This window comes from Neolamprologus brichardi, chromosome 18, assembly GCF_056152115.1.
Source record: "Neolamprologus brichardi isolate AB-2024 chromosome 18, ASM5615211v1, whole genome shotgun sequence".
NCBI classification, from domain to species: Eukaryota; Metazoa; Chordata; class Actinopteri; order Cichliformes; family Cichlidae; genus Neolamprologus; species Neolamprologus brichardi.
In genome coordinates this window covers 6,727,720-6,745,055 of record NC_142121.1, presented here as the reverse complement: position 1 = coordinate 6,745,055, position 17,336 = coordinate 6,727,720, and the positions used below count along the sequence as shown (strand labels likewise).

General features: G+C 39.8%; 1 protein-coding gene across 1 annotated transcript; it reads left to right on the top strand.

The window, feature by feature from the left end:
• Positions 1 to 7,309: 7,309 nt before the first annotated feature.
• LOC148097524 (tripartite motif-containing protein 16-like) lies at positions 7,310 to 9,370 on the top strand. Its single transcript, XM_087832005.1, has one exon. It carries the CDS (start codon positions 7,419 to 7,421, stop codon positions 9,078 to 9,080), a length of 1,662 nt encoding a protein of 553 aa, XP_087688131.1. The 5' UTR covers positions 7,310 to 7,418; the 3' UTR covers positions 9,081 to 9,370.
• The last annotated feature ends 7,966 nt before the right edge of the window (positions 9,371 to 17,336 follow it).

Genomic DNA, 17,336 nt, shown 5'->3' with positions numbered 1-17,336 from the left:
TGTGTGGTTATTATAGTAAACACTGCAGTCTTTTCTCTGTATGTGTTACTTTATAAATCGATTTATTGTGAGCAACACGAATGTTAACAGATGGAGATCTTTGCTGAAGCACACTGATCACTACATTCACAGATTGCTGTCTTTAACAGTCTCATCATTTTTCTTTCCTTCGTTCTGTGAGAATTTCTCCAAAATAATGTGTTGATCGCAGTTATTGACTGTCTGATATAATAAGTAGCTTTGTTTTAATTGTGCACGGCTCGTCTGTGTCACTGTTTCACAGAACAGCATCATCAAGATGTGGCGATAACCAAATTGTCCAGCAGGTGTCGCTGTGGAGATGGTGTCAGATTGTTTTGAAGCCTCGCTTTGCCCATCACTACTCTTTAGCCTTTGGGCATATTTAACATAAAGAGCAGAGTCCATCTTCATCTACATACAGCGCCCCACCATCATGGTGAGAGCCCATAACAAACATAGTAATGATGTCACAACAAGTTGTACCGTAAAGTCTCAACCAAAGTTCTCCCTGTGACATTAAGAGTAAGGGCTTCAACACGTATAATAATTTCACTTAACAAAAACTGAAGCTTTCAAGTCCTGTTATGATGAGGTGATGAAGATGTTCTGCTGTACTGATCAGCAGAGTATCAGTTATCTCTGCTCTGTGGATGAACATAAAGGCCACGACTGACGTTTACATGAAACTGTAAACTTCTGTGAGCTCGAAATGTTTGTTAAAGATTTGTTTTGATGTATTTGTGTGTTGTTGTTTCTCTTACACTTCACAGACCTTCCTTTATCACACAGACTTTATTTATCATTTTGCTAAGAAAATGTCTGCACTTATATTTCCATTTATATGTCAAAAAGGATTTTTTAGAAGATTTCTTACACACTTACAAAAACGTTAGTAATTTAAATGGACTGTTTGTTTGGTTTTGATGATGTTATCTTTTAAATTCTTAAATTGGAGTCTTCATTATGAATAAGTTACTTGGTAATTAGTCTGATTTATTGGAGACAGTTGTTCCCATGTCTTATTCCAAAAGTGTCAGAAGGAAGTAAGATTACAAAATATTGTGACATTAAGTACAAAGTTATTCATTATAACTCCATATATTTTGATAGTAAGCGTGAAAACATGGAGTAGCCAGCAGTCTAAAACTTTAGAGCAGTAGTGTGTGTATTTTATACAGTCAGATTTTCTTTTTAAGACAGCAGATTGAACTCCTGCCAGTAATTAGAGAGAACGTACTGGCCTCACATTTCAACCTGCTATCTTGCTGCTTTTTGAACAATAACATCTGCCCATAGATGTTTCTGATTGAGAAAGACTATTTAAGATGGACTTTAAGAATTTGAACCTTCTCTTTAATGAATGCTCTGTCCCAGTTTAATGTCATACTTTTTTTTACTTTCAGAGAAAGTGTGTACCATGAAAATAGACTGAATTAATGGTGTTAAGAAAAAGGCTAACCAAAAACACAGCTAGAACAAAAGCAAAACTATGCATGCTCATTCTGTTTACATCTACACATTCCTGTCTAACCTGTCAGACAAAATAAAAACACCTGTGTAATTGCTCCACAGCTAAAGTATGCTCTTGCAGTGACTTCAGTCTCTGTCTAACAGAAACTCGAGACAAAGAAAGCGACTGAGACACCTGATAAGCAGGATTATTGGCATGTGCTTTTCTATTGCTACATAACAAGGAACTAAACAGTCAGTTTAAAACTGTACAGACAAATCAAACAGACATATAAATGAAAGGCAACTTAAGATCATTTATTCATTTAGGAATATGATCAAAAGTATGGCAATCTTTAGGATTACCCGTTCGTTTAAAACTGAAATGGCAGCTGGGTGTTTGTAATCAATGGGATGACAGTCAAGTGTTTCATAAATCTCTGTTTATAGTGGAGAGATATATAAACACATATCACAGGAATGGAACCATAGCATGAATGCTTAAAAAAATAAGGTATTGATCATCATTATTTTGAGAAAGTAAAAAAAAACTTCTCTGTAAGAGAAACTCTACCGAGAGAAGGAAACTGAGACACACGATAATCAGGGTCATCTGCATGTGCATCGCTGCATAACAAGGAACTAAACAGTCAGATTCCTTTAGTCCTAAAACTATACAGATGGGTCAAATAGACATATAAATGAAAGACAACTCTAGGTAAGTCGTTCAGAGTGATTAACACCACAGAAAATATAATTATACACTTCAAGTGTTTCCATTTTGACTAGTAACATACGGTAGCGCCTGGGTGGAGCGCGATTTTTAAACTCATGCACAGGTTTATGATGAGAAAACACTGAATTTACATCTTTATGATACTATATCTAAAACAACTACAAACGGTAACGGTCAGAAAACTGTTGATCCACGTCCTGCTTGCTTGCTCACCCTTTCATCAACACATTGTTGTGGAAGTTTGCCATTTAAATAAAGCCTGCAGACGAGCGGTGAGCGGTAGCTAACATTCTTTAATCCAAACACACAAAGAACAGACAACCAAGCTTGATGGAGAGCCTACATGACCACGGGGCAGGGTCAGCAGAGTCTCACTGAGCCTAGCATGGCTCTCAGTTAAATAGCTTCTCCAGGAACAAAAGGCAGTACACAGCTGGTTCACACCTTAAGGTTCACACTCCCTTGCTACTTCCCAGAGTCCTAGAAGAGACAAAAGGCTCTTCCTGTGGAGTTCCTGTTTCCCCCAACATCCTTACTACACCCCCTCTTAACGTATGAGTGTCAGACATGTTAAAATCCAGTGGCACCAAGGCATCATACAATAATGTGATTAATACATAAGTGAAAGAAATTCCTATACAATCCCACCCTTTGATTCTTAAATCAAGAATCACATTAAAACCAGAATTTCTTTCCTGACATTCTGTATATCACATCAACATTATTGTACACTTAGCATAACATTAGCACAGTGAAGCTGGAGGATGAACGCCAACTTTTTTTCCACTCGATAAAAGTTAACGTGACGGATTTTGGTGGTTTGGGACAAATGCAATCGCATAGCAGGATGCTATACACGGGCCAAACTTCAGTCAGGAGAACAACTGAGATCATTCATCCACAATACGAGGTTAGTTATTAATATACTGCAACAACATGGGAATAGAGCAGCTGCGAGAGAATTCAGCATTAATGAATCAATGTTACAGAAGTGGAGGAAGCAGTTTTTGGCTTTCCCCATATTTCAAAAGTGCTTCATCTCTTTGCTGTGACTGTCGGCATAATTTGCAGATGATAATGGTTTATAATGGTTTATCAGCGGCTACCGCTGCGACGCTTTCGACCAAAACAGGCGCAGCTTGATGACATCATCAACATGCGCTATCGCGATAGAGCGGTATAGTCAAAATCTCTATCGTTGGCCAAATTTATATCGTTTCTATGGTATATCGTTTCTATCGCCCACCCCTACGGTGGAGGCCAGCAGGTGGATGGGGGAAAGGGGAGGCGGAGGTGGAGAGACCGAAGACGGCCGCCGGTCCGACTGTCAGGTGAAATGAGCTTCAGGTAAGAAGTTATGACCTGCAGTCTATCTGGGTCAGATATAAACCAAGTTTAGGTGGAGTTTATTTTCATTGTGCTAACTTTTTACAGTCAGTTACAATAACTCGTACTGTGTACTAGCTAGCATGACGGAGTTTCTATACAGTTGGGTGGGTGCTATGATGTTACTGGTGAACTTTATTTTATTCATATGGTTAGTTAATAGAGTTGCATACCGTCCCGTAAAAAACAGAATCCTCTGGTATTCAGAGTTAATATTACGCATTTCGTATTGAGCTGAAAATAAACGCGATTTGTCCCGTACTTCAGCTACAATAAAAAAAAGACAAAAAGCTGGAGTTATTCTGTCTTTACGCTGTCAGCTGCCTCTTCTTCTCTCATTCTCCCCCCTCCCTCTCCTGCTGCTACTTCAATCATGAAACTGATCAATGATCAGCTGATCGGCGTTTCTGCCGCAAGTCCCGTCTCTCTTGCTTGTTTATCTCCCGCTTTGCGTCAGAAAGAGGAAACTAGCGGAGGTCGCGTTAAACAGCAGAAGCGCCTTTAAACTTGATCAGCTGTTGTTAGAATTTTTTTAATATTACTTTCTAGTATCAGCTGATGCTTGCTGGAGCCACGGCCGTAAAAGCTGCTGGTCATGATATCTGTTTGTATATCTGGTGAGAGGGAAACATGAAGATGAAACCAGGAGACGTCCTTACTGAATCATCAGAGCTGAACAGGTGATGGAGAAACAGGTTTATCTTTTAGGTGACATGAATGGGTTGAAGGAAAGCTATGAACTGTTTCTGAGAGACGACTTACACCAGGATCCTTTTCTATGTAGCTGACAGCTGGTAACTGTGCAGGGGCGGGTCTAGCAAAGTGTTGCCAGGGGTCCATGTACGGCATTAACAGGGAAAGGGGGGCACAAAGAAATACTTTTCTTTCTTATTCTCATTTAAAATTTCTATCTTTTAACAAATAATTATCCAAATCTTACAATCAAAGTTTTCATCTGATGTCAAATTTATAGAAATCCGTTATTGTACATAGTAAGGTTTTTTTTCAGGGTCCCAACATAATTCCTTCAGAAGAAAGGACTGTACATGATGCCAGTATTTTCCCACATTTTCTAGATACTGTACTAGTACTTTGTGTAAAATGCCATCAAAAAGTCAGTTCAGTTTTATTCTTTCTCACCTGTCTTTCTGTCTCCTTTCACTTTTAAAAGGTTGCCATGTTAGAAAAAATATTTTGCCCTGCCATGCTGTTTATTGATGTGGCAAAGAAATAGTTTATGAAAATATCACTAAATCTGTCATTTATTATTTTTAATATTCAGTAATGGTCATGTCTCACCTCTAGTCTTCTCTGTCTTAATTTCAGGTTTCCACCATATGTTGTAGATAGTTCAGGAAGTTAACTCAACCAAGCAGTCTTTGGGTTTCGGCTAAGTACTGTTTAGAATACCAGAATAGGGAGGATGGTGTAGGTTTAAGTTTATTCGATTGATACATATGTACCAACAAGACAGTGTACATCACTGTCACAACGACGTTTGTTTTCATTCAAAGGCTTTATGGTTTTTCCTATAATACCTGGTGGGCCGGTCTCTAGTCAAAATGCCCGGGCTGATTTTTTGTCCCAGTCCAGCCCTGGTCATACCGAGTGTAAAGCTGCTACCACAGCGAGATTTGATCGGTTAAGAGAGAGAGCGATATCAAAACAGCCACGAAAAGTCCGCATATATGTGCCCAAGTGTTGTATTGAAGCAAGCAAGTGATGAATAACTGTTTTCCAGTATGTTTTTTTTTTTTTCACTGTTGATTTGTTTTTCACCGAAGCAGCTAATAAAGATGATGGAACACAATTTTGCCTCTTTCTTGTAAGATTCTATCATAGAATGAAACAATAATGCCATTTATAAATAAAGAAAAATTGAATGAATTACAAAACACTCTTTTTTTTCTATTAGATCTGATAATGTTGTGTAATGCTACAACCTGAAACAACAAATAGATTGCGTTGGCCTGTACAGGAGATAAAGAACAAAAATGTAACAACAGCGGTGAAATGGAATAGTCCAAATCACCAAAGTAAACTGGACCTGGGCTTGTTGCAGGGATCTAAAGTTACTAAACATTTTGTGAGTGTATGCACTCACACTTCACTCAGGATCATATAATAATAAATATGTGCGTGACGAAAGTTGGGCAGCACGCTAACGTGCTTACTCCACTCTGTATGCTCGTATGGGTCTGACCCTTTCACTCCTTTGATTTTTTCCTCGTACTTTGTTTTTTGGCCTTTTCGTCAAGTCTGTCTTCGTACGGACCTGCCGAGTTCTTCTTCATTTTGTACATAACTGTTTTGGGGGTAAATAAAATACAAGTAGGGATTAAAACCGCAGAATTAATGATTACCGGTGCTGGAAATGCAAGTGTTTGATGCAGTGTCTTGATGTTGTTGCCACTCGTACCCAGCATGCAATGCGCGAAAGTCACGTGGTCTGTCAATCTCTATTTCAAACAGTAACAGTTCAAAACTGGAAAAATAAAATTCCAATGAAACCTGTTTACACTTGTAGCGATCTCTGAAGATAGCAGCTACTCCTCCACCTCGACCAGATCTGTGTGGGACATTAAAATAGCAGCAGTCTGAAGGCAAAAGTTCTGCAAAGGCGCTGGAATCACCAGCAGTTATCCACGTCTCAGTTAGGCAGAGAAAGTCCAAGTACTGTGACAAAAAATATTCCTTAAGGATAAAAGTCTTATTCGATACCGGCGTTTACCAGGCCAAATTTGGCCGGAGTTGAATAGTCACCAGACTTAGAAGCTCGCGCAACATAACGCAGGTTTTGCAGATTCACTCCGCGCTGCCGTGGACAGGGAGGCAGGGAGCGGCCGGGCGGGAACAGCTCAGAGCCAGCGAGCGGCACCAGATACGTATAGGATGGCTTACGAAGATGCCAGGGAAAAGGGGGCGACAGGCAATGCCAGGGACAGCAAAACCAAACTCCAGACAGGCCTTCAATTTCAGTAATCTCCCACTACGTTTGCCGTGACGGCGACCTCGCTTCCGCAGAGACGGTACAGGTACATGGAGCAGGTGAGTAGGAACCAACGACAGGAGTGGAGGCGGTATTTTGTGTGCATTTCCCAGTCGACACACCGGCGTATTGGGAGATAGTCGAAGATCAAGTAAAACTTGGCGATCATAGACCAGCAGGGAGTCTACATCATAGCAGAATAAAAACATTAAAACAGAAATTTGGAGGAACAGACGGCAAGACATACACATCGCCGCCATCTTTGATCCAGCAATCTGCGATTTTCTGTTTGATTTAGTGGAGTCAGTTGTTCCCATGCATCATTCTGTAAGTGTGAGAATGAACTAAGATTAGAAAATGTCAAAATATAAAGTGTGATTTATTTTTATTCATCACAGCATCCTAAACTTTGCTGAACTTTCTGAAATATAAAATGAACTCACTGAGTGTTGACTGTCATAACTCAAGAAAAGTTAAACTGGGCTGACCCAGTTGAAACTAATTTTAACAGTTTAAACCAGTTAAACCAGTTTACCTGGGTCAGACTTGTTACTGCATGCTGTAACCAAACATACCACACCCTGCATCATGTGATTGGCTCTTGGTCGCTCTGTAAGAATATTTCTTTAGTGCCTCCCTTCACAGATGTGTCTGTATCAGGATGGGTCTAAACAACATGGTGTAAATGCAGTTGCTGGTGAGCCTCATTTCCTGTAGGAGGTGAAAAAGAGCAGAGATCTGTTTCCCTTCAGAGCACAGAGGTTGTTTCTGTTCAGAGGAAGTGAAACTGTCTGACAGTCACTGAGAGACGGTGAAACGGCACAGCACACGAATCAAATGGATCAAACAAAAATCTGCTGTTCAGTCTGTTTGGATCTACTGAAGGATCCGGTGACTATTCCCTGTGGACACAGCTACTGCATGAACTGTATTAAAAGCTTCTGGGATGAAGAGGAAAAGAAGAAAATCTACAGCTGCCCTCAGTGCAGACAGACTTTCACAGCGAGGCCTGTCCTGGTGAAAAGCACCATGTTAGCAGATTTAGTGGAGGAGCTGAAGAAGACTGGACTCCAAGCTGCTCCTGCTGATCACTGCTATGCTGGACCTGAAGATGTGGCCTGTGATGTCTGCACTGGGAGAAAAATGAAAGCATTCAAGTCCTGTTTAGTCTGTCTGGCATCTTACTGTGAGAAACACCTTCAGACTCATAATATTGTTGCAGCTTCATTCAAGAAACACAAGCTGGTGGAGCCCTCCAAGAAGCTCCAGGAGAACATCTGCTCTCGTCATGATGAGGTGATGAAGATGTTCTGCCGTACTGATCAGCAGAGTATCTGTTATCTCTGCTCTGTGGATGAACATAAAGGCCACGACACAGTCTCAGCTGCAGCAGAAAGGACTGAGAGGCAGAGAGAGCTGGAGGTGAGTCGACAAAACATCCAGCAGGGAATCCAGGACAGAGAGAAAGATGTGAAGCTGCTTCAACAGGAGGTGGAGGCCATCAATCAGTCTGCTGATCAAACAGTGGAGCACAGTGAGAAGATCTTCACTGAGCTGATCCATCTCATCCAGAAAAGAAGCTCTGATGTGAAGCAGCAGATCAGATCCCAGCAGGAAACTGAAGTGAGTCGAGTCAAAGAGCTTCAGGAGAAGCTGGAGCAGGAGATCACTGAGCTGAAGAGCAAAGATGCTGAGCTGAAGCAGCTCTCACACACAGAGGATCACATCCAGTTTCTACACAACTACCCCTCACTGTCAGCACTCAGTGAGTCTACAGACTCATCCAGCATCAATATCCGTCCTCTGAGCTACTTTGAGGATGTGACAGCAGCTGTGTCAGAGGTCAGAGATAAACTACAGGACATTCTGAGAGAGGAATGGACAAACATCTCACTGACAGTCACTGAAGTGGATGTTTTACTGTCAGATCCACCAGAGCCAAAGACCAGAGCTGAATTCTTAAAATATTCATGTGAAATCACACTGGATCCAAACACAGCAAACAAACAGCTGTTATTATCAGAGGGGAACAGAAAAGTAACATTAATGAAACAACAACAGTCTTATTCTGATCATCCAGACAGATTCACTGACAGGTGGCAGGTCCTGAGTAGAGAGAGTCTGACTGGACGTTGTTACTGGGAGGTGGAGTGGAGAGGGAGAGGAGGTTATGTAGCAGTCGCATACAAGAATATCAGCAGAAAAGGACGGGGTGATGAATGTTTGTTTGGACGTAATGACAAATCTTGGTCATTATATTGTGACAACAACAGTTATACATTTTGGTACAACAACATCCAAACTCCTGTCTCAGGTCCTCGTTCCTCCAGAGTAGGAGTGTACCTGGATCACAGAGCAGGTATTTTGTCCTTCTACAGCGTCTCTGAAACCATGACTCTCCTCCACAGAGTCCAGACCACATTCACTCAGCCGCTCTATGCTGGACTGATGGTTTGGTTAAATTATGGAGACACTGCTGAGTTGATGAAAGTGAAATAGACTGAAGTCTTTCATATTGTGGGTTTAAATCTGTATTTTAGTTTCATTTTATTTTCTCTCCATCATTTCTGCACAGAGATCAGCTGTCAGTCAAACATTATGGGTGGTACCTCCACATCTTCTAGTTGTTCTCTTGATGTTTCTGAGTTTTTAAAGGAGATCTTTCCTGTGACTGTTTATGGAGGCTATCACTGCTCATCATCATTTTGATTTACTAAAATATTTCTCCACATGAAAATGTAAACTTCTCTATCCTCTAAATGTTTCTGGAATATTTGTATTGAAAAATGTCGACATTTCTCTTTATGAGTATGGCAGACCATGTGTGTGTGTTTGTGTTTGTTTTTGTCAAAATCATCAAACAAATGAGGAAAAACTGTGATTTTAATGAATGAATTCATATATTGTGTTGATGTTTTATTGTGTGAATAAACTGGAAGGTTTGACTATAAATCAAACTTTGAACAAAGTCTTTTCTTCTGTCTTCATTCCAGGATCTCACTCAAATCTGATGCAGAAAATATGAAACTAATCTGAGAGAATAACTGAAGCAGTTTTCCTCCTGAAGCATCACAAAGTTCAGAGTTCATGTTTAGAGCAGAAGATTCAGCAGTCGCTCTGTGACCTTTCAACTTTCTTCACTAAAACAGCTTCATTACAGAGAAACAAGTCACATTTTCTTCATGTTCTTAAGTCCTTTCAGATGTTTGTAATGGTCCTTGAATGCAGCATCAGTGTCGCAGGTTTAAAAGGTCACTTTCTGTTGTGTTCAAAGATTTCCTTCAGATATGGTCTTTAATCAGTAAAGCCAGTGATACAGCAGTGTCATTAGCTGTGTTATTGGCACCAGGCTTTGTTTATGTATGTATTTAATTCTGTCTGAGGATGTCTTCAGCATGAAATGATCATTTGCTCAGCTGCTGTGTCTCATCTCTTATCAGACATTGGTTGGAACAGAGTTTTGTTGCTGACCATCTGACAAGAGGGTGAAGAAAAGCTTCAGGCTTCATTTGGACACTACGTTGGACAGAAGTCTCCACAAAAATGACTCAGAAACACAAATATTATTAATGAAAATCCAAATGTCAAAAAGGGGTCATACATGATCCTGAGAAATGTCCTTGAACATTTGAACATGAGTCAGAGGGTTGTCAGGTTTCTACACTGCATCGTGGCATCAAGCCTGAGATGTCTGTGTAAACAAGTATGGAGGACACAAATGCACAGACGCAGTCGAGCTGTTTACTGCTGATGAGGAAGGAAAATAGTCTGTTGGATATTAAAGCAGCATTTATTAGAGTAAGAACAGATACTTGTGTCCTTCATTTGATCCCCGTCAATTTACAGAAGACTTAAGGACCCTTTGACTTCTAACATACAGCTGCATGTTTACAATTTTATTATTGATTTATTTCTAGCAAAGCGAGACTTTACTGATTAAAGACATATAATCAGACATATTACTGTTACTTACTGAAAAAGACTCACATAAAGCAGATTTATCACAAGCAAACATCAAGACACATCCTTCATGGCTTAAAGTTGCAGTGGGACTCTTTCGCCATCTGGTGGTTGTAACAGTTATGACAACTGTTCCTGCATATATGTCCCTCCTCAGTGTGAAGAAGACTGGACTCCAAGCTGCTCCTGCTGATCACTGCGTGTTCCTCCTGTGTCTAAAATCTATTTCCATTATGAATCAGGAAACTGTTTGCACCAATCATAAAGGCAATAAAATACGTCACACACTAAGAAATAACAAAAAGGAATTGTGGATTTCAAGGAGATTTTTCTCTCGTTTTTTGAAATCATAAGAATACAAACTAATGCAAGACTGTCATGTTTTCATAAGTTTGTAGAGACACTGTTCTGTTGTATTCTAGGACATCAGTCACTTTTTAAATGCATGCTACTCCTCCTCTTCATCATCATCATCATCAGCACCCATGACCTCCTTTTAGTCTTTGTTTTGTTATTTTTCAGAGTTCAGGAGACGTTCTTATGGGATTTCCACAGTGTACAAGTACTGTTTAGACCCTTTACCTAAAAGAAAAGAGTAAAGTACAAAGTAGATTTACTCACTGCAGGAAAATAATGCCTCAATCTGATATATTGTCTTATATGACAAACTGAAAGTGATGCATCAAAGTGTAAGCAGCATTTTCCTGTTACAGCTGGTCTAGATGGAACTGATCTGATCTCCTTTATGTACAGGTAGATATCCAGTGGGTTTGCTAAGGGTCACAGATGAGGGGCTGTGTGAGATGTTTAATGGGAAAGGAAATAAAACCATTGTTCCAGACCTGCAGCTAAGATACTCGAGTATCTTCAAATATGAAGCTGAGTATTACTTCCATACTTTCCTCCACTGCTGATGACCTTGTTACCTGCTGCTCCCTGTTAATGATCAGCCTCAGTTCTGATAGTAAACTGTTGGCTCTCGTTCTGTCAGGTTGTTGCTCAGTGACGTCTTGTTTTCATTTTCCTTCTTCTTCAAATGTGTCTTCCTTTAACTCTTTGCTTTTGTTTCTGCTTCAAACACCAAATGATACACGTGCTGCACCTCTGATGGTTTGTCAGAGAGCAGAACAATTTACATTACAGAGAATATTTTACAGTTGAACATAAACTTTAAATGCATCATGTGTTTCCCATTACTGGCTGACTTGTCCGTGTCTTTTGAAAGGTGATAGTTGTGTATCTTTAATCAGTTAATGCAATATGCTCGACTGAAAGAGCCATCCAGCGGGTCAGATGGAGAACTTTTCATGCCGAATCTGACCCACGAGCCTTATGTTTGACACCCCTCATTTATACCTTTTCTCTTAAAGAACAGATTCAATTACAGTGTGGATTTGCTCACCACAGGAAAAATCATGAATGTGATCAATTGTGTCATATCTGACCTCTAAGCATCATTTTAACTGTCACAACTGGTGAAGATGGAGCTGAACTGACCAGCAGCATGTATAGTTAGATTTTTACTGGTTAGCAAATGTTCACAGATGAATATCAGCGGCTGTGAGATTTTTAATGGGAGTGAAAAAAATGTTACAGTTTCTGGAAACTTGACTTTGTTTGAGTTTCTAAAAATTCATTTACATCTGAAGTGGCGCTGAGCAACAGCTGCTTTTTGTGAGAGGGGAAAACAAGTTGTTGTTGTTTTTATTTAAAACTTAACCTGAAGGTTGTGCCACAATTTCAGCTGCAAGAAGTGCAAAACAGCACATAAGTAGAAAAAATTATTATTGATTAAAGTCCCTGAAAGTATAAAGGACAGTTTTACATGTACTTGGACACTTTCAGCTACTCTGCGTGACTTTTGTACCCTGCTGCTCCCTGTTAATGATCAAACTCTGACTGACAGTAAACTGTTGGCCATCGTTCTTGTCACGGCTGCGGGGGCAGACGTGTGGTGAGTGTGAGACTGGATCCAGACGCAGGCAGCGGCTTGGAAGTGAGCGAGCTTTTATTAAAACAGGTGGCACAAACAGAAATACGGCGAGCAAAGCAAAACCTAAAGCTGACCTAAACGGGGAATGACTAACAAAACGAACCTGAATGGACGACTCCGGGAGAAAACGCAGGGAAGAAACACAGACGGACTCACAACTAACATGAGTGAACACACACTATAAATACACAGACGGGAACGAGGAAACTACACACAGGAGGGAGGCACAGCTGATTGTGATCAACAAGACGAGACAGGGGAAACGCAAACTGAACACACTGGCATAAGACACAGACTTTCACAATAAAACAGGAAACTCAAAACACACGTGAAGACACAGACTCAGAGACGCGGGCTTTACACAGAGACCTGACTACACTAGAGGGGATACACAGGCAGGGAAGACACAGAACAGAGGGAGCACAGAAGTAACACTGGGAGGTCAAATAACAAAAGCTAAAAATCAGAACTCAGGAAGTACCACGAAACTAGGGAGCTAGAAACACTAGGACAGAAACCCAAAACACAAACAGTCACAAACCATGATGAAATCAAAAGTAAAAGTACAAAAACCAAAAACACTGGGTCACTGACCCAGGATCATAACAGTTCTGTCACATTGTTGCTCAGTGACGTCTTGTTTTCAGATGTCTGCCTTTAACTTTTTGGTTTTGTTTACTGAGTAATATACCAGGTGTTGAAGCTCTGATGGTTTTTCAGAGAGTAACAACTTTTATTACAGAGAACATTTTTTAAACTCAACATAAACTTGAATAAACTTGATAAACATAAAATGAATTATATGTAACACATTATTGGCTACTTTAACTGTGTATTTAGGATCTTACTTTCTGTATTAAATACAGTGGCGGTCCTAGCCTTGTTGTCTTAAGGCCAAGAAAGATGCCAAGCAGATTTATTTTACCAAGTGGATCATCATGGCCTTGCCATATTGGCCCATTTGATTGACCTTTATTATATTTATGTATTTATTTTATTTTCGGTTGCTACAAACGGGACAGACATGACTGGGGGATAGGACAGGGAGAAAGAATGAAAGAAAGAGAGGGAGAGAAAGAAAACCAGAGAGGAGAAGAGACGGTGAGAAAGGGGGAAGAAAGAAAAACAAACAAAACACCTGGATCACCTGTATGGAGAAAAAAAAACAGAAGAGAAAGCAAACAAAAAAGAGCAACATAATAAAAACAGCACCATCACAATAAACTAGCTAGCAGTAGATAACAGTAGATACTAAATATTAAACGCTATTGTGCAGCACGCAAGATAGACAGCGCACAATGTGCTTGGAGGCAGCAGCCAAGAAAGGTGTAGTCCGCGTCTGTGAACACCCGTGCACTGTAAACCCGAATTAGTTGACTGAACTCAAAGCTTTAAGTACACAAACTCATCTCTTCTAAGTATGGGGGTACTCAAAATTTGTATTTATTGTTAACCTAAAAATTTAAAATTATATTTTATATTTTATTAATTGAGCTTTACTCAAAGACTTTATACTTTAATTTCAATATTTTTGTGTTTCTTATAGTTTATTATTTTGATGCAACACAATGCAATTATATTACAACCTAAACTCAAATTATATGATTATTAATTAAAAGATATTTATGTTTCAATGTTTGAGTGTAGACTACTAACAAAAAAAAAGTACAGAAATTCAGTTACTTTACATCTTGTTTATTTAACATTTTTTCATGAAAATTTAAAAACATCACAAATGTTTTTATAAAACCACTAACATGGACATGGGCACCATAAAGTGAGCATTATAAATTCAGTGTAGAACATTTATCTTTTTATAAAATCAGAAAGGATGACATCAGTCCTAATTGCAACTTTCTCAAAATACACAAAAATGCAAAACAAAAAAGTCAAATACTAATCTTTTTTTTTTTAAATAGAAATGAAAAACATTTTTTTAAAATGGGTACAAAGACGATCAGCTTCCAAATAACCAGATAAGGCAGCCAAGTATAGGAAAATTAGGTAAACTGATGGTTAAATCCACCCAAAGCCTGTAGTAAACTTAAAGTGCTTTAAATAAAGTGCTTCAAACAAAGTGCTCAGTAACAGAGTGCATGTCCTAACCAACATTGCCTTATATTCTTTAAGAGCATGTAGGCAGGGGTTTGCCGTCATCAAGCCCCATGAAGATATTTTGGACAAAGGCAAATGTGTGAACCAGCTTCCTGGGGTCGTCTAAATGCAGAGCACAGATCAAGCCAAACAATAAAGCAAATGCATCTGCAATCTGGGAATATCACGCATCACCTAGTCGCCTTTCACCACAACAGCCATGCTTGAGGAAGTAAAATGGACTGGACTGGCCGTCGGTAACCACTGTGAGACTGTGAAACTGGAGTGTCAATTAGGGTCGACTCATCCAATGCGTCCGCCTGGAATAGACACAGTATCAATGGTAAATGGCCTGTATTTGTTCAATTCAATTCAATTCAATTTTATTTATATAGCGCCAAATCACAACAAATGTCGCCTCAAGGCGCTTCATAGATACAGAGAAAAGCCCAACAATCATATGACCCCCTATGAGCAGCACTTTGGCGACAGTGGGAAGGATAAACTCCCTTTTAACAGGAAGAAACCTCCGGCAGAACCAGGCTCAGGGAGGGGCGGCCATCTGCTGCGACCGGTTGGGGTGAGAGAAGGAAGACAGGATAAAAGACATGCTGTGGAAGAGAGACAGAGATTAATAACAGATATGATTCAATACAGAGAGGTCTATTAACACATAGTGAGTGAGAAAGGTGACTGGAAAGGAAAAACTCAATGCATCATGGGAATCCCCCGGCAGCCTACATCTATTGCAGCATAACTAAGGGAGGATTCAGGGTCACCTGGTCCAGCCCTAACTATATGCTTTAGCAAAAAGGAAAGTTTTAAGCCTAATCTTAAAAGTAGAGATAGTGTCTGTCTCCCGAATCCAAACTGGAAGCTGGTTCCACAGAAGAGAGGCCTGAAAACTGAAGGCTCTCCCTCCCATTCTACTTTTAAATACTCTAGGAACAACAAGTAGGCCTGCAGAGCGAGAGCGAAGTGCTCTAATAGGGTAATATGGTACTACAAGGTCATTAAGATAAGATGGGGCCTGATTATTTAAGACCTTGTATGTGAGGAGCAGGATTTTGAATTCAATTCTGGATTTAACAGGAAGCCAATGAAGGGAAGCCAAAACAGGAGAAATATGCTCTCTCTTTCTAGTCCCTGTCAGTACTCTTGCTGCAGCATTTTGGATTAACTGAAGGCTTTTCAGTGAGTTTTTTGGACATCCTGATAATAATGAATTGCAGTAGTCCAGCCTGGAAGTAATAAATGCATGAACTAGTTTTTCAGCGTCACTCTGAGACAGGATATTTCTAATTTTAGAGATGTTGCGCAAATGGAAGAACGCAGTCTTACATATTTGTTTAATATGTGCGTTGAAGGACATATCCTGGTCAAAAATGACTCCAAGGTTCCTCACAGTGTTACTGGAGGCCAAGGTAATGCCATCCAGAGTAAGAATCTGGTTAGATACCATATTTCTAAGCTTTTCAGCGCCGAGTACAATGACCTCAGTTTTATCTGAGTTAAGAAGCAGAAAGTTAGTGGCCATCCAAGTCTTTATGTCTTTAAGACATTCCTGCAGTTTAACTAGTTGGTGTGTGTTATCTGGCTTTATGGACAGATAGAGCTGGGTGTCATCTGCATAGCAGTGAAAATGTATGCTATGTCTTCTAATGATGCTGCCTAGGGGAAGCATGTATAATGTAAACAGAATTGGTCCTAGCACTGAATCCTGTGGAACTCCATAATTAACCTCAGTGTGTGAAGAGGACTCTCCATTTACATGCACAAATTGGAGTCTATTAGATAGATATGATACAAACCACTGCAGTGCAATACCTGTAATACCTACAGCATGTTCTAATCGCTCTAACAGGATATTATGGTCAACAGTATCGAATGCTGCACTAAGGTCAAGAAGGACAAGCACAGAGATGAGTCCACTGTCAGAGGCCATAAGAAGATCATTTGTAACCTTCACTAAAGCTGTTTCTGTGCTGTGATGAACTCTGAAACCTGACTGAAACTCTTCAAATAAACCATTCCTCTGCAGATGATCTGTTAGCTGTTTGACAACTACTCTTTCAAGGATTTTTGATATGAAAGAAAGGTTGGAGATTGGCCTATAATTAGCTAAGACTGCTGGGTCTAGAGATGGCTTTTTGAGTAAAGGTTTAACTGCAGCCACCTTGAAGGCCTGTGGTACATAGCCGATTATTAGAGATAGGTTGATCATATATAAGATCGAAGAATTAATCAATGGCAGGACTTCTTTGAGCAGTTTTGTAGGAATGGGGTCTAAAAGACACGTTGATAGTTTGGAGGAAGTAATTATTGAAGTTAACTCAGAAAGATCGATTGGAGAAAAAGAGTCTAACTTAACATCAATGGAACTAAGTATAGCGCTTTACACATTCAGTCATCCACCCATTCACACACACTGGTGGTGACAAGCTACATTGTAGCCACTAGGGCTGCCACAAACGATTATTTTGATAGTCGACTAGTCACCCATTATTTTTGCGATTAGTCGACTAATCAGATCCATTGGATGTAAAACGTACAGTTTATTGCACCAGCAGCATCTGCTCTTATATAACTATCATTAGCTTACAGCTTTAAGTGTTTAAGGTATGTGCTAACTAAAAATAAAGACAAGATGATAGTTTATTAAATTTTAATGAAATTTGCAGATTGTTTCGGTGAAGTTTAATAAACTC

Excerpts from the sequence above, each read along its gene's own strand:
- LOC148097524 (XM_087832005.1), top strand. The coding sequence starts at position 7,419 with ATGGATCAAACAAAAATCTGCTGTTCAGTCTGTTTGGATCTACTGAAG.